This window comes from Terrapene carolina, unplaced genomic scaffold (genome assembly GCF_002925995.2).
Source record: "Terrapene carolina triunguis isolate 2854851 unplaced genomic scaffold, T_m_triunguis-2.0 Scaffold197, whole genome shotgun sequence".
Lineage (NCBI taxonomy): Eukaryota > Metazoa > Chordata > Testudines > Emydidae > Terrapene > Terrapene triunguis.
Genome location: NW_020664548.1, coordinates 980,033 through 998,535, shown reverse-complemented (window position 1 = coordinate 998,535; position 18,503 = coordinate 980,033). Strand labels below are relative to the sequence as shown.

General features: G+C 52.2%; 1 protein-coding gene across 1 annotated transcript in view; it reads left to right on the top strand.

Annotated features, from left to right (window-relative positions):
• The window catches only part of LOC112106108 (metabotropic glutamate receptor 4), a 178,142-nt gene extending 159,916 nt beyond the window's left edge, over positions 1 to 18,226 (top strand). The window contains exons 8-9 of the mRNA XM_024199166.2: positions 123 to 1,058; positions 17,870 to 18,226. Of these exons, the coding sequence (XP_024054934.2) occupies positions 123 to 1,058; positions 17,870 to 18,226 (1,293 nt within the window). The remainder of the gene's footprint in view (positions 1 to 122; positions 1,059 to 17,869) is intronic.
• Positions 18,227 to 18,503: the final 277 nt, after the last annotated feature.

Here is an 18,503-nt window from a genome sequence, read left to right as displayed (position 1 = left end):
GCAAGCTCACCCAGCACTTGCCCACACTGTGCTTAGAGCAAGTCAGTGTTACCAGCCCCTTGTACACTCAAAGGGCTGAGTTCCTTGTTGATCAGCGAGGCCTCTCCTCTCTCTTCCCGCAGATAGAGCGCATGCACTGGCCTGGGGGGGCCCACCAGCTCCCCAGCTCCATCTGCAGCCAGCCGTGCAAGCCGGGCGAGAGGAAGAAGCTGGTGAAGGGCATCCCGTGCTGCTGGCACTGCGAGCGCTGCGACGGCTACCAGTACCAGCTGGACGAGTTCCACTGCAAGATGTGCCGCTTTAACGAGCACCCTGATGAGAACCACACCAGCTGCGTCCCCATCCCCATCGTGAAGCTGGAATGGAGCTCGCCCTGGGCCGTGGTGCCCGTCTTCATCGCCCTCATGGGCATCATCGCCACCCTCTTTGTGGTGGTGACGTTCGTGCGCTACAACGACACGCCCATCGTCAAGGCCTCGGGGCGGGAGCTCAGCTACGTGCTGCTGACTGGCATCTTCCTCTGCTACGCCACCACCTTCCTGATGATCGCCGAACCCGGCATGGGCACCTGCTCGCTGCGGCGTATCTTCCTGGGGCTGGGCATGAGCATCAGCTACGCGGCCCTGCTCACCAAGACCAACCGCATCTACCGCATCTTCGAGCAGGGCAAGAAGTCGGTGAGCGCCCCGCGCTTCATCAGCCCCGCCTCCCAGCTGGTCATCACCTTCAGCCTCATCTCTCTGCAGCTGATGGGCGTCTGCATCTGGTTCATTGTGGATCCCTCTCACTCCATCATTGACTATGAGGACCAGCGGACTACGGACCCCCTCTTTGCCCGGGGTATCCTCAAATGTGACATTTCCGACCTGTCCCTCATCTGTTTGCTCGGGTACAGCATGCTCCTCATGGTGACGTGCACTGTGTACGCCATTAAGACCCGCGGGGTTCCGGAGACCTTTAATGAAGCCAAACCCATCGGGTTCACCATGTACACGACCTGCATCGTCTGGTTAGCCTTCATCCCCATATTTTTTGGGACGTCACAGTCGGCGGAAAAGGTAAGAGGGAGGGGGCGGGGGGGGGAGCCTGTGGTTTTGGTTCATGCCCCATCTCCCCCGCTTTGCTGGAAGGTAACAGGATAAGAACGCACGGTGCAGGGAGCAACATGTCCAGAGAGAGGTGTGATGGTTTCCCCCTGTGAGCCTTCTGGATTCGGGATCTCAGTGGGTAAGGGAGCTCCCCCTCCCACTGGAGACCTGCCAGACTAGAGTGAACTCGCTGCCTTTGCTGGTTCTCCCTCTTGCTCTGTCTTCTTTTCCCCCTGGCACCTTCTGTCTTTCACTCCATCTTTCTTGTGCTCTTCTTTCACTCCCCCCGTTTCCTTCTCCCTGTGTGTCTCTCTTTATTACTTTCTCTTCCCCAATATTCTCTCTCTCTCATCCCCCCGCCCATCTCCTCCCTGTCAGACAAGGCTGTGTTGAAAGGCAGGCAGTGTGGGTCCTACTGGGCTGGGCTGGCTAACGTTGTCGCACACAGGACCCTGGCCCAGGATGCAGGGAGTCTGACGGAGGCAGAGCCTGGGAGAGTGAGATAGTCAGGCACAGTTCTCCCTGGCACCTGAAGATTCCTGCTCCACAATCGATGGGTATCGCAACCCTCTCCCCAGCCTGAGCATCCCAGCAAATCTGGAGTCTGGCTGCTGTTGTGTTCAGACAAAGTGGGCATGGGTGGGAGATCTCCCAGATGGTTCATGGCTGTGCCCTCACCCCCGTAGTTATTGGCAGTGCCCATAATATACCCCACTGCCCTAACACTGACCAAAGCCAGATGCAAAGGCCCCCCTACCCAACCTATACATGCCCTCCGGATGGACTGGTTCATCACTGGTGAACGTGTGTTATAGGTCCCCCTCTCCGGCCGGATGAGCCCCCACTCGTGTGACGGCCGCCATCTTGGCTGACACAGTGGGGATTGAGCTGGGGATCTCCAGAGCTAAAAGGATGAGCTGCTACAGCTTGAGCCTCTCGGGGGGTGGGGGTGTCTCAACATCTCCCGGACTGTTGTTAACGTCCCTGGTGCTGAGAAATGGGATGTGCCGCTGTTGGTGACTGCTGCCGTTGCCAGGCTCTGAGCAGAAGCTGTAAGGGGGCCAGGTGTCTTGCTGCTACACGTGTTCTGGCTGCCCCCCATTGCCTCAGCCCTAGAGTAACCTCATTTCTGGAAACACAGCTAATGGCTGGTGGTTCTGCTGGGAATCCTGGGGAGATTCCCAGCCTACAGTAGGTAAATACTGTCCCGTTTGGCAGGTATTAAGCTCAGCCTGGAGGTGAGCTATGTCCTCCTAACACTAAGTGTGGGGCATTGGAAATATGCCGCCTCCCATGCCCAAAGGATCTCATAACCCTCCAGCACAAGTGCAAATAGTCAGGGCTCAGCCCAGCGTCGAAAGCTTTTCAGTAGCTACCCTTGTGACTGGCAGCCTCAACAGACAGGTCAAGGAATGGATGCACCCATGGAGCCCGGTCTCCCCTCACTCTCTTCAAATGGGAGATGAGAATGAGACCCTTAGCTCCTCTTCTCTGCCCGCTAACTGGGCTGACTTGTTTGTGTTCTGCTGGTGCCTAGCCCCGTTGTGCCGGGTCCTGTATATACCCCCAGGGCAGGGACTGTCTCTCTGTGAAAGCTGAAAATCGAAATGGACAAGACAGACCAAAGAAGGACCGTTCTCCTGGTTGTACAGATGGGGAACTGAGGCAGCGAGAGATTTAGGCTGCGTCCGCACCGGGAGCTGGAGGTGTCCCTTCCGGCTTGAGGAGACACGCCCGCATTCGCTCTGAGTGAGCTGCTGTGCTAGAAACCGAAGGGTAGCCCTGGGAGAAGAAGGGGTGAGCTACCCCAAATACACGCCAGCCTGTTGGATGGGATCCCGCTTGGGGCGGCTAGCCCCTCCTGCTGCTCAGCCCACCGTGGCTACCCCTCTTTTTAGCAGGCTAGCTCGATCAGAGCTAGTGCGTCTCCTCAAGCTGGGATTGACATCTCCAGCTGGAAGTGGAGCCAGACCCTAAGTGACTTGGCCGAGGTCACGCCAGGAGACAGTGGGAGCAGAACCTGGATCTACCTCCTCTCTGCCTTGTCCTCTTCTGCTTCCATTCATCCTCCCTTCTCCCCTCCCCCCCACCCCAACTTCTGTGCAATAAGCACCCCCATCTGATTCACTGGATAGTTTCAAGGCACAGGGTGCGCCCGGGAAGCTTGCCATGCCACCACCCACGCCCTGTGTATAAACAGAGGGCTCCAGGGTTGCCAGTCGGGCGCCTCTGCCCAGCAGTAAACTCACTGAAAAACAGGGAAGTTGCATAACAGCGACACTCTCGGCATTACCAGCCCAGGAGATCTGGGGAGAGAGACAACGAGGAAAAGAAAAACAGCCCCTTGACTCTGCTGCTTCTCTCTCGATTACTGGGTTGCTGTGATTTTAATTAACACCTGCGTGTTTTGGCAACACAAGCTCCTGTGACAAATTCCTCCGCTTGGCTGTGGTGGGGGAGAGAGAGAGCGCATCTCGTAGCAGGGAACAGGGCGAGCGGAAAACGTAACCCTCTTGCGCCAGGCACCATCACTCCTGGCCCTTGTCTACAGTAGCAAATTACGTGGTGTCAGGCCATGACTCCAAGGAGTCCTGCTGACTAACATGATGTTAAAGGCAACTGTGCAGTCAGTGTAGATAGAAGCAAGTTGGGCCAGATCCTCAGCCGTAATACAGACAGACCAGTGTTAGGAATCATATTCCCAAAGGAGCGTGGTTAACGAAGAGTATTGTTCCTTACGAAAGTGTGTGTTGCTTCCGATATTCTGCTCTGTTCATCTTGGGGAGACGATCTAAGCTGGGTTGCTCATCTTTAACTCCAGTACTATGATGTACTGCAATAACCAATGGTTATTCACGTCATTGAGCAGTACTATGTGCGGTGGGAGGGATATCAAAAAGGAGGCACTGATCAGCATTCGCTCTACCCTGCATGATACTAGAAACCTAGAATTCTTCTCTGTAGTGGAGTGTCACATTTTCAATAGCTGTGTCTATGACTCTGGGTGCCTATTATCCTCTAGGAGTGTCACTGTGTCAGCAGTGTGGGTGAGAAATGCTATCAAAAATGAAAAATTGAGATTGAGATTGTAATTATCTGTCTGTCTAGCTATCTAGGTGCCTGTCTGTCTGTCTGTAGCATCTATCGGTGGTATCTGTATGGTGTCTGTCAATGGCATCTGTCTGGCTAGTCTAGGTGTCTGTGTCTATCGATAGTATCTATCTATATGTCTAGGTATCTATCTACCTATAGATGGTGTGTGTACATGTAATATAGTATCTGTGTGTCTAAGGTTTCTGTCTATGATGGTGTCTGTCTATCTGGATGTCTGTCCACAGCTTCTGTGGATGGTTTCTGTATAGTATCTATCTGTCTATGGCATCTGTGTATTTCTCTATTGATGGTATCAACTTTCTCATCATAAAGTCAGCTCTAAAGAAACCTCCTTTGTAATGAAGTGAGAATGAGCATCCTGAATTTGATAAAGAAAATCTCTGTCCATGGAGCTGACCAAATTCCCTCTCCCAGCCAGAAAAGAAGTCCAGTTTCAAAGTTACCACCACTAACGCTCCCTGCCCCAGCTTTGCGGTCTGTGACAATGAACCTTTATGCTCTCGTCCCTCTGAAATCTGTAACCGATGAGCCCTTCCCATCTTGCTTTCTTCCATCCTGGCTGCCATCTTGGATTCCCTCTTGCAGGAGTGGGAAGCTTAATCAGACTTGGTCTTTTCTCGGTGCCTCTTGTGCCCGATAGTATCTCAGGGCACTTCCCAGAGCTGGAGATGGTAGGCAGGGGTGTAATAGGTAATAGATTCAGCCCTGCTCCTCCCTTCACATTGCTGTCACCCTCACTGATTTTTACTGCAGGGTCCACCTGCTCCACTCCCCGCTCTGGTCTCTGCTCTCCCAGCTCCGTGTGATCTTCTGAAGATGTTGCACGTGCCATGACGTGCTACGTCCACCCCCCCATTGCAGAGGCTTCTGCAGGTACTTTCTGGGAGTTGCTGGTGGTGGTTGTTGCACCAGACTGGGCCGGTGGAGGAATTTCCCTTGATCCAGAGCCTGCGCTCAGAGAAGTGCCAGAACGTGCCCTCCTGTCTGCCTTTGCGCCAGCTGTCGTGGTGGAGTAACACTTGTGTAGGGAGACACAGTGGCGCCTTGAACTCAGTAGCGGCTCCTTGAAGGCTTGGACGTTAGAACCTGTTACATCGCGGAGGAGTGCCAGCTCTGGGCACCGGGCTTGTCCCTGCAGTCCTTTTGAAACCTGCCATGAGCTCTTCAATGGAGATCCTTTTCTCTGGTGCATGTGGTTAAACATCCCTCCTGAGGAGATGACACCTACCAGGGCACCAGAGCCTGCTATTGAAACCTTCCAGCGCCAGGTTCCAGAGGTGAGATTTGCTACCAAGCCCAGCTGCTCCGGTTAAAAGTAGGAAGGCGAATTAAAGAAAATAAATGGAGCCTTGAGCAGCATTTCCATTTTGATGAGCTGGCAGGGGAGATACTAACAAGAAAGCAGGTTTCTTAAGGAATTATTGCAAAACAAAAGCTCCCTTAAAGCTGCCGTAATGTGCTCGGCACACTGTGGGTAATAAAGATGGAAATGATAATGATTGTAGATTATGCGCAAGGTTGCTCACCTCCTCGCTGCCGCTTGTCATGGGATAATTTAGGGCTGCCAAAAGCTGGCTGTCAAGTAGCAATTCGACAATAAGGCTCGCCTCCCTTTCGGGGCTTGTACCGTGCCGGGCTCCTCAGCACTCAGGCTGCTAACGAGCCGATTAGAGGCTAGCACCGTGCTGTTCCCAGCTCCCTTTGGAGGCAACACAGCCGCCCTTCTCGTCAAAGTGTACCCACTCCCTCTGCAGCCACTGACCTGTAAGAGAACAGTTTCCTTCATGTGTGCGCTCCCCTGCTGGGGACGGTCGGCTCTGGGACGCACCTGCTTGGTATGGATGGAGGGAGACTAACTTGATATTTCCACAGGAGATGAAGGAAGACAGAGTGCCTAACTCCCTTAGTTTCCATTCGACAATCCCAGTCGGAAGATGGTCAAAATTGGCATCTCTTTGACAGTCCCTCTGCCCATGCTTTAATTTCACAGCTAAATCCCGGCAGGGGCCGACATTCCCTTTGCTTCCTCAGATAAAGCACTTTGAATTTCAGATGCTGCACCAGCACTTCCCTGCGCATTTCCAAATGTCCGAGGGGCCTGAGTCTCCTCTCGCCTCCACCCCGGGATCTCTGCTTTCTCCACCGTTACACCCAGGTGGGAAACCGGGCCCTGCATCTCTTTTTGCTCTGCAGCTGGGGGCGGAAGACGTGCGTAGACCAGTCTTCTGCACACTCCTGGGCCCAACTGGGCAAAAAATGTTAATGAAGCTTTTTTGGCCGCCCCCCGGAGTCGTGGAGTTCTGTTCAAGTTCGGAGTGACGGCCGGCGAGCTCTTCTCCACAGGAGCTTGTGTTTAAACAAAGAAGTTCTTTCCTTCTTATCTTTGCATCTGTCTAACAGCACGTGAACCTGGAGCCTGTGCCTCACAGCTCTCTGCTCTGCCCTGCCTGGCCGTGTGACTCTTTGGGTTCCCCAGCTACACCCAGTGCTCATACATACCACCTGTGCGGAGCAGCTGCTGCTATCGCACCTTAGCCCTCTGCCCATCTGCCTGTGGATCTAGGCCTCTGCCATTCTGCACGCTAAACCAAGGCTTACTGAGAATGCTATTTCAACCTTGGGCCCTCCGTTGCAGGTATAGATGGTGGAACTGGAGTCTACTACCATCAAAGGAGGAAGCTGAGAGAAAGGATGGCTTTGAGGTTACAGTGCCGGCCTGGGAAACAGGGGTTCAGTTCTTAGCTCTGCCATGGGTTCCCTGTGTGACCTTGGGCACATCACTTAGCATTCATGTGCCTCTGGGGATGATAATCCTTCATCTGTTCTGATTGTAAACTCATTGGGGTAGGGGACCATCTCTTAGGAGGGGTGTACGAACAGTGCCTTGCACAGTGGAGCCCTGATCTTAGATGAGGCCTCTAGGTGCTACCACAACACAAATAATATAGCACCCCCCAGATCTAAGGATGCCTCCTTAAAATGGCTTCATGGGGGGGGGGGGTAGGGGAGGTATGCACGCACACAAAAAGTGTTTTGCTGCCGGTGGCTGAGATTAAACCCTAGATGCTTCCTCAAAGCATCTGTGCTCAAGTCCCATCGGAGTTACGCGAGCCAAGCTGGCTCATTGTTTTCTACTGAAGGAGTCAGATGAGATCTCAATTTTATTTTACCCTTTTTTTTTTCCCCCTCTCACCCTGTGTCTACAACTTTGGATGGAGGCGGCATATTGTTATAACAAGTCCCCGAGCCCTTTCTCAAAGGAGCCTCTTATCCCTGCAGATCCCGGCGGATTACAGAAATAGCAATAACAGAGGAGCTAAAGAATGAGACAATTTCCTGTTCCGATAAGGCAGAAGCCGAAGAGCAGAGTCATTGTAAATTTCTCTGTTTATCACATTTGCTTTCACAGACGAAGAGAAGAGGATAAAAGTGGCCACTTGTTTGTTGCACAAGGGCTCTTGGTGAAATGAATCATAGAATATCAGGGTTGGAAGGGACCTCAGGAGGTCATCTAGTCCAACCCCCTGCTCAAAGCAGCACCAATCCCCAACTAAATCATCCCAGCCAGGGCTTTGTCAAGCCGGGCCTTAAAAACCTCTAAGGATGGTGATTCCACCACCTCCCTAGGTAACCCATTCCAGTGCTTCACCACCCTCCTAGTGAAAAAGTTTTTCCTAATATCCAACCTAAACCTCCCCCACTGCAACTTGAGACCATTGCTCCTTGTTCTGTCAATGGGATCATGAAAGGGACTCTCGCGTGGCTTGTCCATATCACCAGAGCCCCAAGATAGAATGTCTAAGGGGTGGGTTCAGAGGGGTAATGATGCAAAGGATTTGATGGATGGGTATCCATGTAAAAGCATCCAGTGGAGATTTAACTATTTGTTCCACTTATTAGCTCCCCTGGCTCAACCTCCTACCATGCCTGTGTCCCCATTTGACCTCCCATGTGTTGCACCCATTTACACTAGATCTGAGGCCATCTGACTACTCTGCAGCGTTTAAAGTGAATTGAGTGCTGGTGACAGGCAGCGGATTAGCAGCACCAGAGATGGGCGCTGTGCAGTTGGCCAGGCGATGGGGACTATGGGAGCTGAGCTAATGGCTGGGAGCTGAAGCAAGGCAAATTCAGACTAGCGATAAGGTGGAATTTTTTTTAGCAGGGAGGGGAATTAGCCATTGGCACAACTTAGCAGGGTTTGTGGAGAATTCTCCAACGCTGGAAGTTTTAAAATCCAGATTGGATGTTTTTCCTAAAAGACTATTTTCGTTTAACTGCTGCTATTGGGCCTAAAGCAGGAATTAATTCAGGGAAGTGATGTGACTTGTGTTCTGCAGGTGGTCAGACACAATGCTTCCTTCTAGCCTTAAAATCTATGACTCCGTGACCAAGAAGAGTGCAGGGGGATTATGCAGTCACTTAGGTTTGGATCTAGACTCCATTGGAGCCAATGGGAAGACTCCTATTGAAGTCAGTGGGCTTTAGCTCAAGCCCTTAGGAGGCTGGTGTTCATGGCTTGGAGGCAACATCATTTTGTTGCTGTTTGTTTCTAATGTTCTCTGTGTGTAAAGGTTTAAGAGGCTCATAGCTTCGAGCCCCCTGGAAAAGGATGGTTTGTGGAAGGCGGGAGATGGTATGGCAGATAGGGTTGCGGAGGGGAGTGCAACCTGGAGAAAGGCCCTGGGACTGGCAAGGGAGCAGGGCAGAATGGGATGGGGCGGCAGCCAGACAAGGGGCTTGGGCTGAGTGAAGAGAGCACAGGGGAGGGGGAGGGGAAGGAGAACAGGGCTGAGACAGGTAAAAATAGAGGACATGGCTGTTTGAATGTTCCCAGTGGCTGGGTTGCTGTGTGGCCTCTTGGTGCCATTCCTGCTTAACTGGCTTGGCTACCCCCTTCCAAGGCTCTGGCCCAAGGGAAGTGGCCAGAAGGAAGGGGCATAGCTGGGGTGCCTTTTTGGTACAATGATCCCCGGCTGCATTAATGACCCTTGGGAGGGCCTGATCTAATTTAGAGTATCCCTGAGGCTACTCTAAACTACATCATGGTCTGGGATGGGATCAGAGATGGGATCCTTTGCTCTCCCGCCTCCTTGGGTGCAGCCAGCACTTATTGGATACATAGAGGATGATGTAGGCAGGCACATCAAAAGATCTCAGGCCCCTAGGTAAGGCGGCTCTGAACCACGCGGTCACCACACAAATATACGGGTGGTAGATATAGCTGGGGTGCCATTCCCAGCTCTCCCATAGGCTCCCTCTGTGGCCCTCCCTTTAATTAATCCAGTTTCATGCTCCCCTTGGGAGGTAGGTCAGGATTTTATTCCCATTGTACAGGTGGGGAAACTGAGGCGCAGAGCCAGGCTGCAGAGTTGGGAACAGAACCCAGGTCTCCTGCTTTAACCACGGACACATTCCCTAGAGCAATGGTTCTCCACTTTTTCCATACAGGGGGACACACCCCTCCCCATCTAGCCAGGATCATGCTCCCATTTAACAATGTGGGAGGGGCATGGTGGTCATGACCCCCTGGCACCAGTTCAGGATGTTGGGTTGAGAACCCCTGCTCTGGAAGAGTGGGCGGCACCTGTTCTTGGTAAGTCACTCAGAGGCTTTGCAGCCTTGGTATTCTACTGGATTCAGTGCAGCTCTTGGATCCCCTTGGACTGGCCCGTAATGTGGTTTGTTTCATCTCCGATTCATCCGCAGGCTGTGACTTGGCTGACCTCACGGCAGTGTTCCAGTCCTTTATAACCCCCAGGCTGGATCAACTCAATGCACAGTCTTCCGGGTTGCACTTGAAAAGAGCCCAGGCCAGCTTCGACTGGCTCAATGCAGCAACCGCAGCAGCTCATCTCTGTGGGCTGAGTCACTCTGAGTACAAGACACCAGCACCCCGATCTCTGCCCTGGCTGCCTATTTGCTTCAACATTCGACTCAAGGGGGCTGGTCATGATCCAGAAGGCCCTATGCCAGAGAGGGGTCTGAGTTCTTTGAGTGTGTCGTCAAAACAGTGGATAAGGGAGAATTGGAAGATATAACTTTTTAAAAGCCTCGGACAAAGTTCCTGCCAAGAGGCTATTAAGGAAGCTAAGTTGTCCCGGAGTGGGAAGCAAAGTCGCGGATCAGAAACAGGCTAAGAGACAGGGAACAAAGGCTAGCAATTAGTGGTCAATTTCCAGTATGGCAGAAGGTTACCAGCAAGGTGCCTCAAGGTTCTGTGCTAGGTCCAGTGTTGTTTAATATATTTATCATTGATCTGGAAAAGGAGGCGAACAGGAAGGGGGGACAAAGTTACTGATGTTGATCAAGGCTAGAGAGGACAGTGGGGAGTTTCAGAGGGCTCTTATAAAGCTAGGTGAAAGGCCAGCAGGCTAGGAGATGAAATCCAGAGGAGACAAATGCAAGGTGATGTGTGCTAGAGGGAATAGCTTGAACTAGTCCCACACTTTGCTGAGTCTTAAATGCAACTGTAACCACTCAGGAAAAAGACCAGGGCATCGTTGTGGCTAGCACAATGACAACCTCTGCTCAAGGCACAGCGGTGCTCAAAGAAGCAAACCGAATGTTAGCAGAGGTACGGCGTGGGAGACAAAATAATACTGACAATCCCATAATTGCATGCGCTCTCCTTGAACAGCATGCCCCGTCTTGGCCACCCCAAGTCAACAGAGAAAAAGGTCAGCGGCGCTACACTGATTTATACGAGTTGAGGATTTGGCCTAAGGATTCTGAATGCAAATGTAGTTGACCAGCGCAGCTGCCCCAAATGGAGTGGATGCAAACAGTGTTCCAGAACGTAAGGGATTCTTTAGTTACAGCTTTAAAATCCTTTCATCTGGGTCGACTAAGGAGTTATTAGCAATACAGGGCCAAATGAATCCCTGAGCTCAATGGGGAGTGCCACCAAGCACAAGTTTGGTCCCGGTGGGCAAACTTTGCTCTCAGTTACACTGCTATAAATCTATCGAGTCTGCTCTTGCTTTCACTGGTGTAGGTGAAACTGGAGTGGATGGAGTTACACTGGTGAGAGGAGAATCAGGCCCCTTGACTTTAAGGGAATGAATCGGGATTTGCAGTGGGGTAAGCATGAGCAGAAAGTGGCCTGTAGAGTCAGACCAGCAGCTAACGTACATTGATTGATACCAGCTGGGGTTCAGGGCCCTGGGCAACAATGGAATTCAATCCATTTAAACCAGCTGGGGGAATCAATCTGACCCTTTCCGGGCAATGGAGCTACATCCATTTACAGCAGGTGGGGATGTGGCCCATGATGTCTGTCTTGACAGCGTCCCTTTAAGGCTGCCAGCCTGGTCCAACCGCCCAGCTCCTGGCTGGCAGTGAAATCATTAAGCTGTTGTTTCCCCTGGAGTCCTTCATGGCTAGCGAATCCAAATAACTTTTTGTTTTCCCCTTCCCCTGCCTGTTGTATTAATTGCTGCTAACAGCCCAACATGGGCCTGGCATGCAGAGATAATGCTCCAGTCATCTCGACATGGGTCCCCTTTTGTACATGACACACATAGCAATTTGTACTGACCCCTTTTGTTGTTGTTGTTTGCGGTGTGTGTGTGTGTGTGCGGGGGGACATTCAGAGAGTATTGGATTATATGCATCACCAGAGCTCATGGGGATTCATCAGTCACTGGGAAAGTCTTTCAGAGCGTCTGGAAATCAGTCACACTCCTCGTTACTTTGAGTGCAGGGCTTAGGTCTTGTATAGTGTCTCACTTCCCCCTCCAGCCTGTGTGTTGATCTTGATCTGTTCTTTCTTCCTTAGCCAACATACTTTGCTGTCTTAGCAGGCCTGTCCTTTATTGCAATGATCTGACCCCAAGCCAGTTGAAATTAATTGGAGTCTTCCCATTTGCCTCACTGGACTTGGGATCCGGCACGTACTGCTGAGTTAGATATGTGGAACATCTTTCCAGACGCTATCGGTTTCCAACCTGCCTGCCTTTCTGGGTGCTTGATTTGAAGCCAGGTTCGTTCCTCACTTAAACTGATGTACATCCAGAGCGACTTGATGGCCTCTGGATCCACACCTGTGTAACTCAGAGCAGAAAGTTTGGTCCATGAACTGTGTTTTGGGTCACAAACAGAATGGGTTTGCTGGGTCTCTGTCTAATCCCCAGTAGACATTAGTCTGCAAAAACCAGCATATTGTTCAAAGACATGGCTGGCAGGCTCTGCTCAGGATTAGGGGGGTAAGGGGAGTTGTTTGTCGACGGTGAGGTGCATTGGCAGAACTGTATGTGTTAAATGAGGGCCAGGATAGCAGGGGATAGTGCTGGTCAGGATTGAGGGGCATTGGTAGAGCTGTGTGGGAGCCCAGGACTGTGGTAACAGGGTGCTGCAGACCAAGAAAGAGGTGCACTAAAATAACTGGTTGTGGGAAGCTTGCACTGAGGCTGCCTGAGTGATTCTAACCTCCAGTGCCATCCATCTGCACTTAACACCCAAAAGTCTAAAATTCAGGTGGGAGTTGATATATAGGCCTAGGCAGGAAACACGGTAATTGCTGCATTTCTGCCTCCACCACGATGCTTGTGCTGGGTCTGAGTCTGGAGAGAAAATGAGGGGGAACAAAAACCAGTCACGGCTGCAGCTATCCGTTTGCAGCAACAATATGGAGTGTCAGGTTTGCTGAACTCTGGCCCAGGAGGCCTGGGGTCTTAGGACTTGGAAGCAAAAATGAATCTCTGCTGATCTGAATCCCTTTGAAAGGCATCCATCAAGCACGAAGGGAGAATTATGGATGAGAGAGCCGAGAGGAGCATTAATGAAAGCTGATGATCTCCACCGCTCCACGTCTGTCCAGACCTCAGCAAACTTTGTCAGGTACCTGGAGCCTGCTGCGGGTGTGCCTCCCTTCTGCTGACCCCCACAGTGGGGTAACGTTGCTCAGCAGGTGAGACTCACGCAGGCTACATTGCTAGAACAGCAGGGCTTTTGTTTGCAATCAGCTGAACTGCTCTGGTCCACAGGGATTGGGGTCTGACAGAGCAGGCGTCTGGCAGTCAGGACACCAGGATTCTAGGGGAGGTTCTACAAGGAGTGTCAGTGACTGTCTGGCCAGCAAGATCTAGGACGTGAGCTGAGCGGGCCTAAAGCAGGAACCTTAGGAAAAGTGCAGCCAGGGAAGAATGTTTGGATCCAGTTGGCACTGGGAGTCTCAGCACTTCCAAAAATCACACCCGAGGTGTCTCAGTTTGGGCTGTTGAGACAGCCACAATTGCTGTCCACTTGTGAAAATTTTGACCCAAATGACTATCTGATGCTTTCACTCCCCCTCCTCCCCAAGTTCTGCATTATTCCATTCCTGTCACCAGTCCCACTCTGGATCTGGTCACCAGTTCAATGTTAGCCTAGGACAGTAGTGAGCAGAAATGGAGCGAGCCGGTGGCTGTCTGATGGCCCCTATTTGAGATGAGTTGACTCATATCCATCCTGTTCCTAAAGAATGTAGGCACCAGTGTAAACTGGTATTCAGGCAACACACAGGGTTAACGCCTGTACTGCTGTGAAAAGTACCATGTGATCTGTAATCACCATGAGTGGTCAGGACCTTGGTTTTAAATCACACTGGAAAATGGCAGCCCCCAACCTGTATGGCAGCCCCCAGGGCATGCTGGGGCATTGGTTTTCTACGTACCAGGGGCGAGAGTCAGTCTTGGCCTATCCAGTCTGCTAAACTGCTTTGGGACCAGATAAATGGAAGATGCTTTTTCATGCAAAATTGTCCTTAGTAGCCAAAAGAGGGGAAGAGAGGCAGGGAAAATAAAAGAGAGAAGCAGAATTTTTCCTAACCGGGTGGTTTTTCCAAAGCGGCCTGCCAGACAGGGCTCTAACAGCCTGGGGAATTTTGGAATTCTTGGCCCTTTTGTATGGAAATTGCATGTCCTAGCAGCCAGGCTCACTCGCAACACCCCCCACCCCCCATCACCCTGGCTGTTTCAGAAGAGAAGCTGAGAAGTGCATGAGCCATGGACACCAAACTCCTTTCTGTCCCATATATGGGGCTCCCTCCAGCTCAGTTTGAAACAGAGTGTCAAAGATCAGTGCAGGTGAGCTAGTGCCACTGCTAATCTCTCTCTCTCTCAGGTGCTTATAAAGTCTCTTTACCGTCGTATTTGTGCACCTCACAATTTTTAGTGTAGTTCTCCTCTCCACACCCCTGTGAGATAGGGAAGTGCTATAAACCCGTTTTTACAGATGGAGAAACTGAGGCACAGAGCGACTGGGGAAATGACTTGCCCATAATCACCCAGCCTGTCAGTGGCAGAAATGGGAATAGAACCCAGGAGTCCTGACTCCTAGAGCCCTACAACAGTCCCAGCCAGGCTAAGGGTGGGATGCGCAAAGGTATTTAGGCACCTAACTCCCATTAATTGTTAGGTGCCTAAATACCTTTGCGATTCACACCCTGAGTTGCCATAGGTTTCCCAGGAAATCTGTGGCAAAGCAGAGAACTGCAGCTGGGTCTCCTGAGTCCAGGCTAGTGCCCTAATCCGTGGGCCATCAACCAGGACTGCACTGTCTAAGTGCTGTCAACCTTCACGCCTATTGCCAGGGCTAAAATCCACATGAGAAATGATTATAAAGCAGACACCATGCCGCCGCTGAGCCAGAGGGTGAAGTCGGAAAGCCGCCTTGAGCCTCGTCTGAATCCTTGTTAGCAACTGGAGTTCACAGCCGGGAACAAATCTGGAGCCGGCCTGAAATCCAGAACTTGTGGTCGGGGTGGGGAGATGAAAGTGGAAGATGATGCCAAAAAGGGGGCTGAGCAGAGAGGAGGGACATGTAACCGGGGTGCCATGGGGTTGCCCGGCCCTGCCCCCTTGTTACGATAGGGCCAGATGTGGGTGCTCCCCCTCTTGATGCCGACTGATTGACACATCTCCAGCTCACGAGGCGCCTGCCAAGCCCTTTCCATAGAAAAATGGATTATTCTACAGTCAGATTAATGGGCTTTCATTTTGCAAAACATCTGTCACCGTTAGTCCTGGACAGTGAGCGTGAAATTAGTTTTGACTGCAGAAAGGCTACGTCGGTGTGTAATATGTGACTAACATTCCAACGGCTCAGGGAGCAAGCTGGTGAATGAGAATTACCTGTTGAAAGAAGACAGGGCCGCATCTATATGCACGGGGAGAAGGGAGCATGTGGGTGCTGGAGGGACATGTATGTGTTTCTGTAGTCAAGTTTCCATACCATGCCCTTCGCAGGGGTATCTGAGCCCCTATCTGTTGCCAATGGTATGTGCAGACGTGGGTTTAAGAGTCTTGTTCCGAGAGGGGATGTGTGTAGTGGAGGTGTGTGGGCGGGAGGACTCTGCGTCTCTCTCTTGAGTGATTCTAGGGCTTTCTAAACTTTGTGTTTGCCACTGATGCCTTGACAAGTCGGCTTGCTATGTCTGTACTGATGCTGTATGGGGAGGGCTGCCGGTGGTTTCTGCCCCGCCATGCGTTGCACGACTAGAGTGTATCTGACAACCACAAAGTGGCTTAGAGGAGTGGGGAAGTTCCAGGATCAGAAGCCTCATTTTTCAGATGGGGGAAACGGAGGTACAGTGAGTGGAAAGCAGCTTGCCTCCAATCACACAGCCTGTCAGTGTCGGAAATGGGACTAGAACCCTGGAGTCCTGATGCCCAGAGCCCTGCAGTAGCTACCCGACCATGCCTTCATCAGTAGCGTGCAAAATGATACGTTGTTTTCCTACACGCTGGCCCCTGAGATGAGGCCAGATAGAGTCACAGAGTTTAAGGGCAGAAGGGGCCACCAGATCATCCAGTCTGACCTCCCGTACATCACAGGCCAGCAAGATCCCCCAGCGCCTGCACCTTAAACCCAACAACGGAAACTAGACCAACCAATGACAGCCCTCAGGAGACTAGACTGTTCTGTGCCACAGACAGAGAAGAGAAGGGACTGAGGTGCACCTGTGCCCGAAGCCCCCGCAATGGCAGGCAAATGATGTTCTTCTGTGTTTCGATGCACACATTAAATATCTGTACCTCTGTCTTCTTCCACCCAAAGTATCCCATAATGATTTCAGTCCTGACTCCCATTCGATCCTCAAGTATCCCCCCTCCCCTCTCGGTTTCCTTCTCATAGCTGAACTATTTCGATCTGACTTCCCAACCCCTATCCCCACTCCTTTGAAGTGATAAACCAAGCCCTGGGGATGCTAACCTGTTGGTGCAATCACGTTCCCAGGGCAATGAAACCATTCGCATGCCAGCTGCACCCCCCCTCTCAGCCTCCCCCAGAGTCCACATTGCTGACTCCCGTGGTGAAGTGACGGAGGTACTGATCCCAGGGCCGGCTCTAGGCACCAGCAAAACAAGCTGGTGCTTGGGGCGGCACATTTTTAGGGGCGGCATGGCCGGCGCCAGAATGCCGCCCCTAAAAATGTGCCCTGGCCGCCCTAGCTCACCTCCGCTGCTGCTGCCGCTTGCGCACCGCTACTCGCCCTCCCTCCCAGGCTCTCAAGCCTGGGAGGGAGGGGGAGACTCCGAGTGGCCGTGGCGCGGGCGCCGCTTCTCCCCCTCCCTCCCTCCCTCCTAGGCTTGAGAGCCTGGGGGGAGGAGGCAGGGCTGGGGATTTGGGGAAGGGGCGGAGTTGAGGCGGGGCCAGGGGTGGGGTAATTAAAAAACGGGGGGACGGGGACGGCCAAAATTGTTTTTGCTTTGGGCAGCAAAAATCCTAGAGCCGGCCCTGACTGAGCCCACCCCAGCACTGCTAATACTCTGATAAACTGGGCACAACATAACACACCCTCATTCCAGCAAAGCACTGGAGATGCCCATTTTGATTGGATGGATTGATCCCATCTCTAGGTTAAACCCAACAACTCTTCCCCTGCCCCACCCCCTTCCAGCAGCTCCAATGAATAACACAACACAGGCATGCGGAGTGGAAGCTGAAATGTCTTGCGTCCTGCTCTGGAGAAGAGCTGGAGGGCTCAGTTTGATAAGGGGCCTTTCACCTCTGGTTGCCACGTCTGTGCAAGCTCACCTGCAGTTCTGCCAGAGCATTAAGGCACGTTGGAGTGATCAGATGGGTGGGTGGGTGGGTGGGTGGGGGGGAAGCTTACATGGCTGCTTCCTGTATTTTATATGTTTGTGCTGAGGTCACTTAAGTTACTCCAGGTTTATACTGGAGCACTTGAGACCTGTTCCTGGCCCTAGCCTGAAGACTAATCTCTGCCGTGTAAGAGGTGGTTATGGAAAACAGATCCACCAAAATGCAAGATCCTTACTTTAGACAGCAGAAACCCTTCTCCGTCTCATCCTTTCCCTTTATTCCCCCCTGTCTGTACACCCCACATCCTCTGTAGCCCTACTTTCCATCCACCCACCCATCAAAACAGCCATCTTTAATGTTTGTATCCATCCCATTGTTCATTTGCTCGTTTGACCTTCCATCCCTCCTATTTCCTTCCATTTAGCCTTATTCCAGATCTCCATCTGCTCCATCCGTCCTCTCTTCCAACCCCAATTGATTGCTCCATCATCTTTTTATCCACATTCCCCCTCTCCTCTCGGTTGTCTTTGTCCCTAGTTGGATGCTTCTCGACTTAGAGGCAGTTGCAGAGGGGAGGGGGGATGAACATGTCTGGGAAGAGGTTCGCAGGCCTGAGCGCGTTACCTTGTGTCTTCCAGATGTACATCCAGACCATGACGCTGACCATCTCGGTGAGCCTCAGCGCCTCCGTCTCGCTGGGCATGCTCTACATGCCCAAGGTGTACATCATCCTCTTCCACCCGGAGCAGAACGTCCCCAAGCGCAAACGCAGCCTCAAGGCGGTGGTGACGGCCGCCACCATGTCCAACAAATTCACTCAGAAGGGAGGTTTCCGACCCAACGGAGAAGCCAAATCAGAACTGTGTGAAAATCTTGAAACGCAAGGTAACGTCCCCTCAGCTGCATGGCCCACCTTCCCCGTTGCCAAGGAAATGGGGCCAAGGCTCCTCGATGTGCGTGGGCTGCCGGTGGGTGACTATGGCTGCTCCATTTGACTCAGTGAGAAGGATGAGCTTGTTCCTTTGTAAAGCACATTGCAGGTGACATTCAGCCCTGAGCAGAGGGGTCAGCACAGCGACTAGGCGTCCCTCCAGCCCTCAGAATGAGAGAAAGTGCTGCGTAGGGTTCGTGTGACTCTTCGGCACAAGGGGTGAACTTCACCCTGCACGATACTGCGTATTAGCCCAGTCCTGCTTCTGCGGAGGTCGAGGGGCATTGTGTCATTGGCTTTAACAAGAGGAGATGGGGGGCCCTGTACCAGGCAGCTGTGAA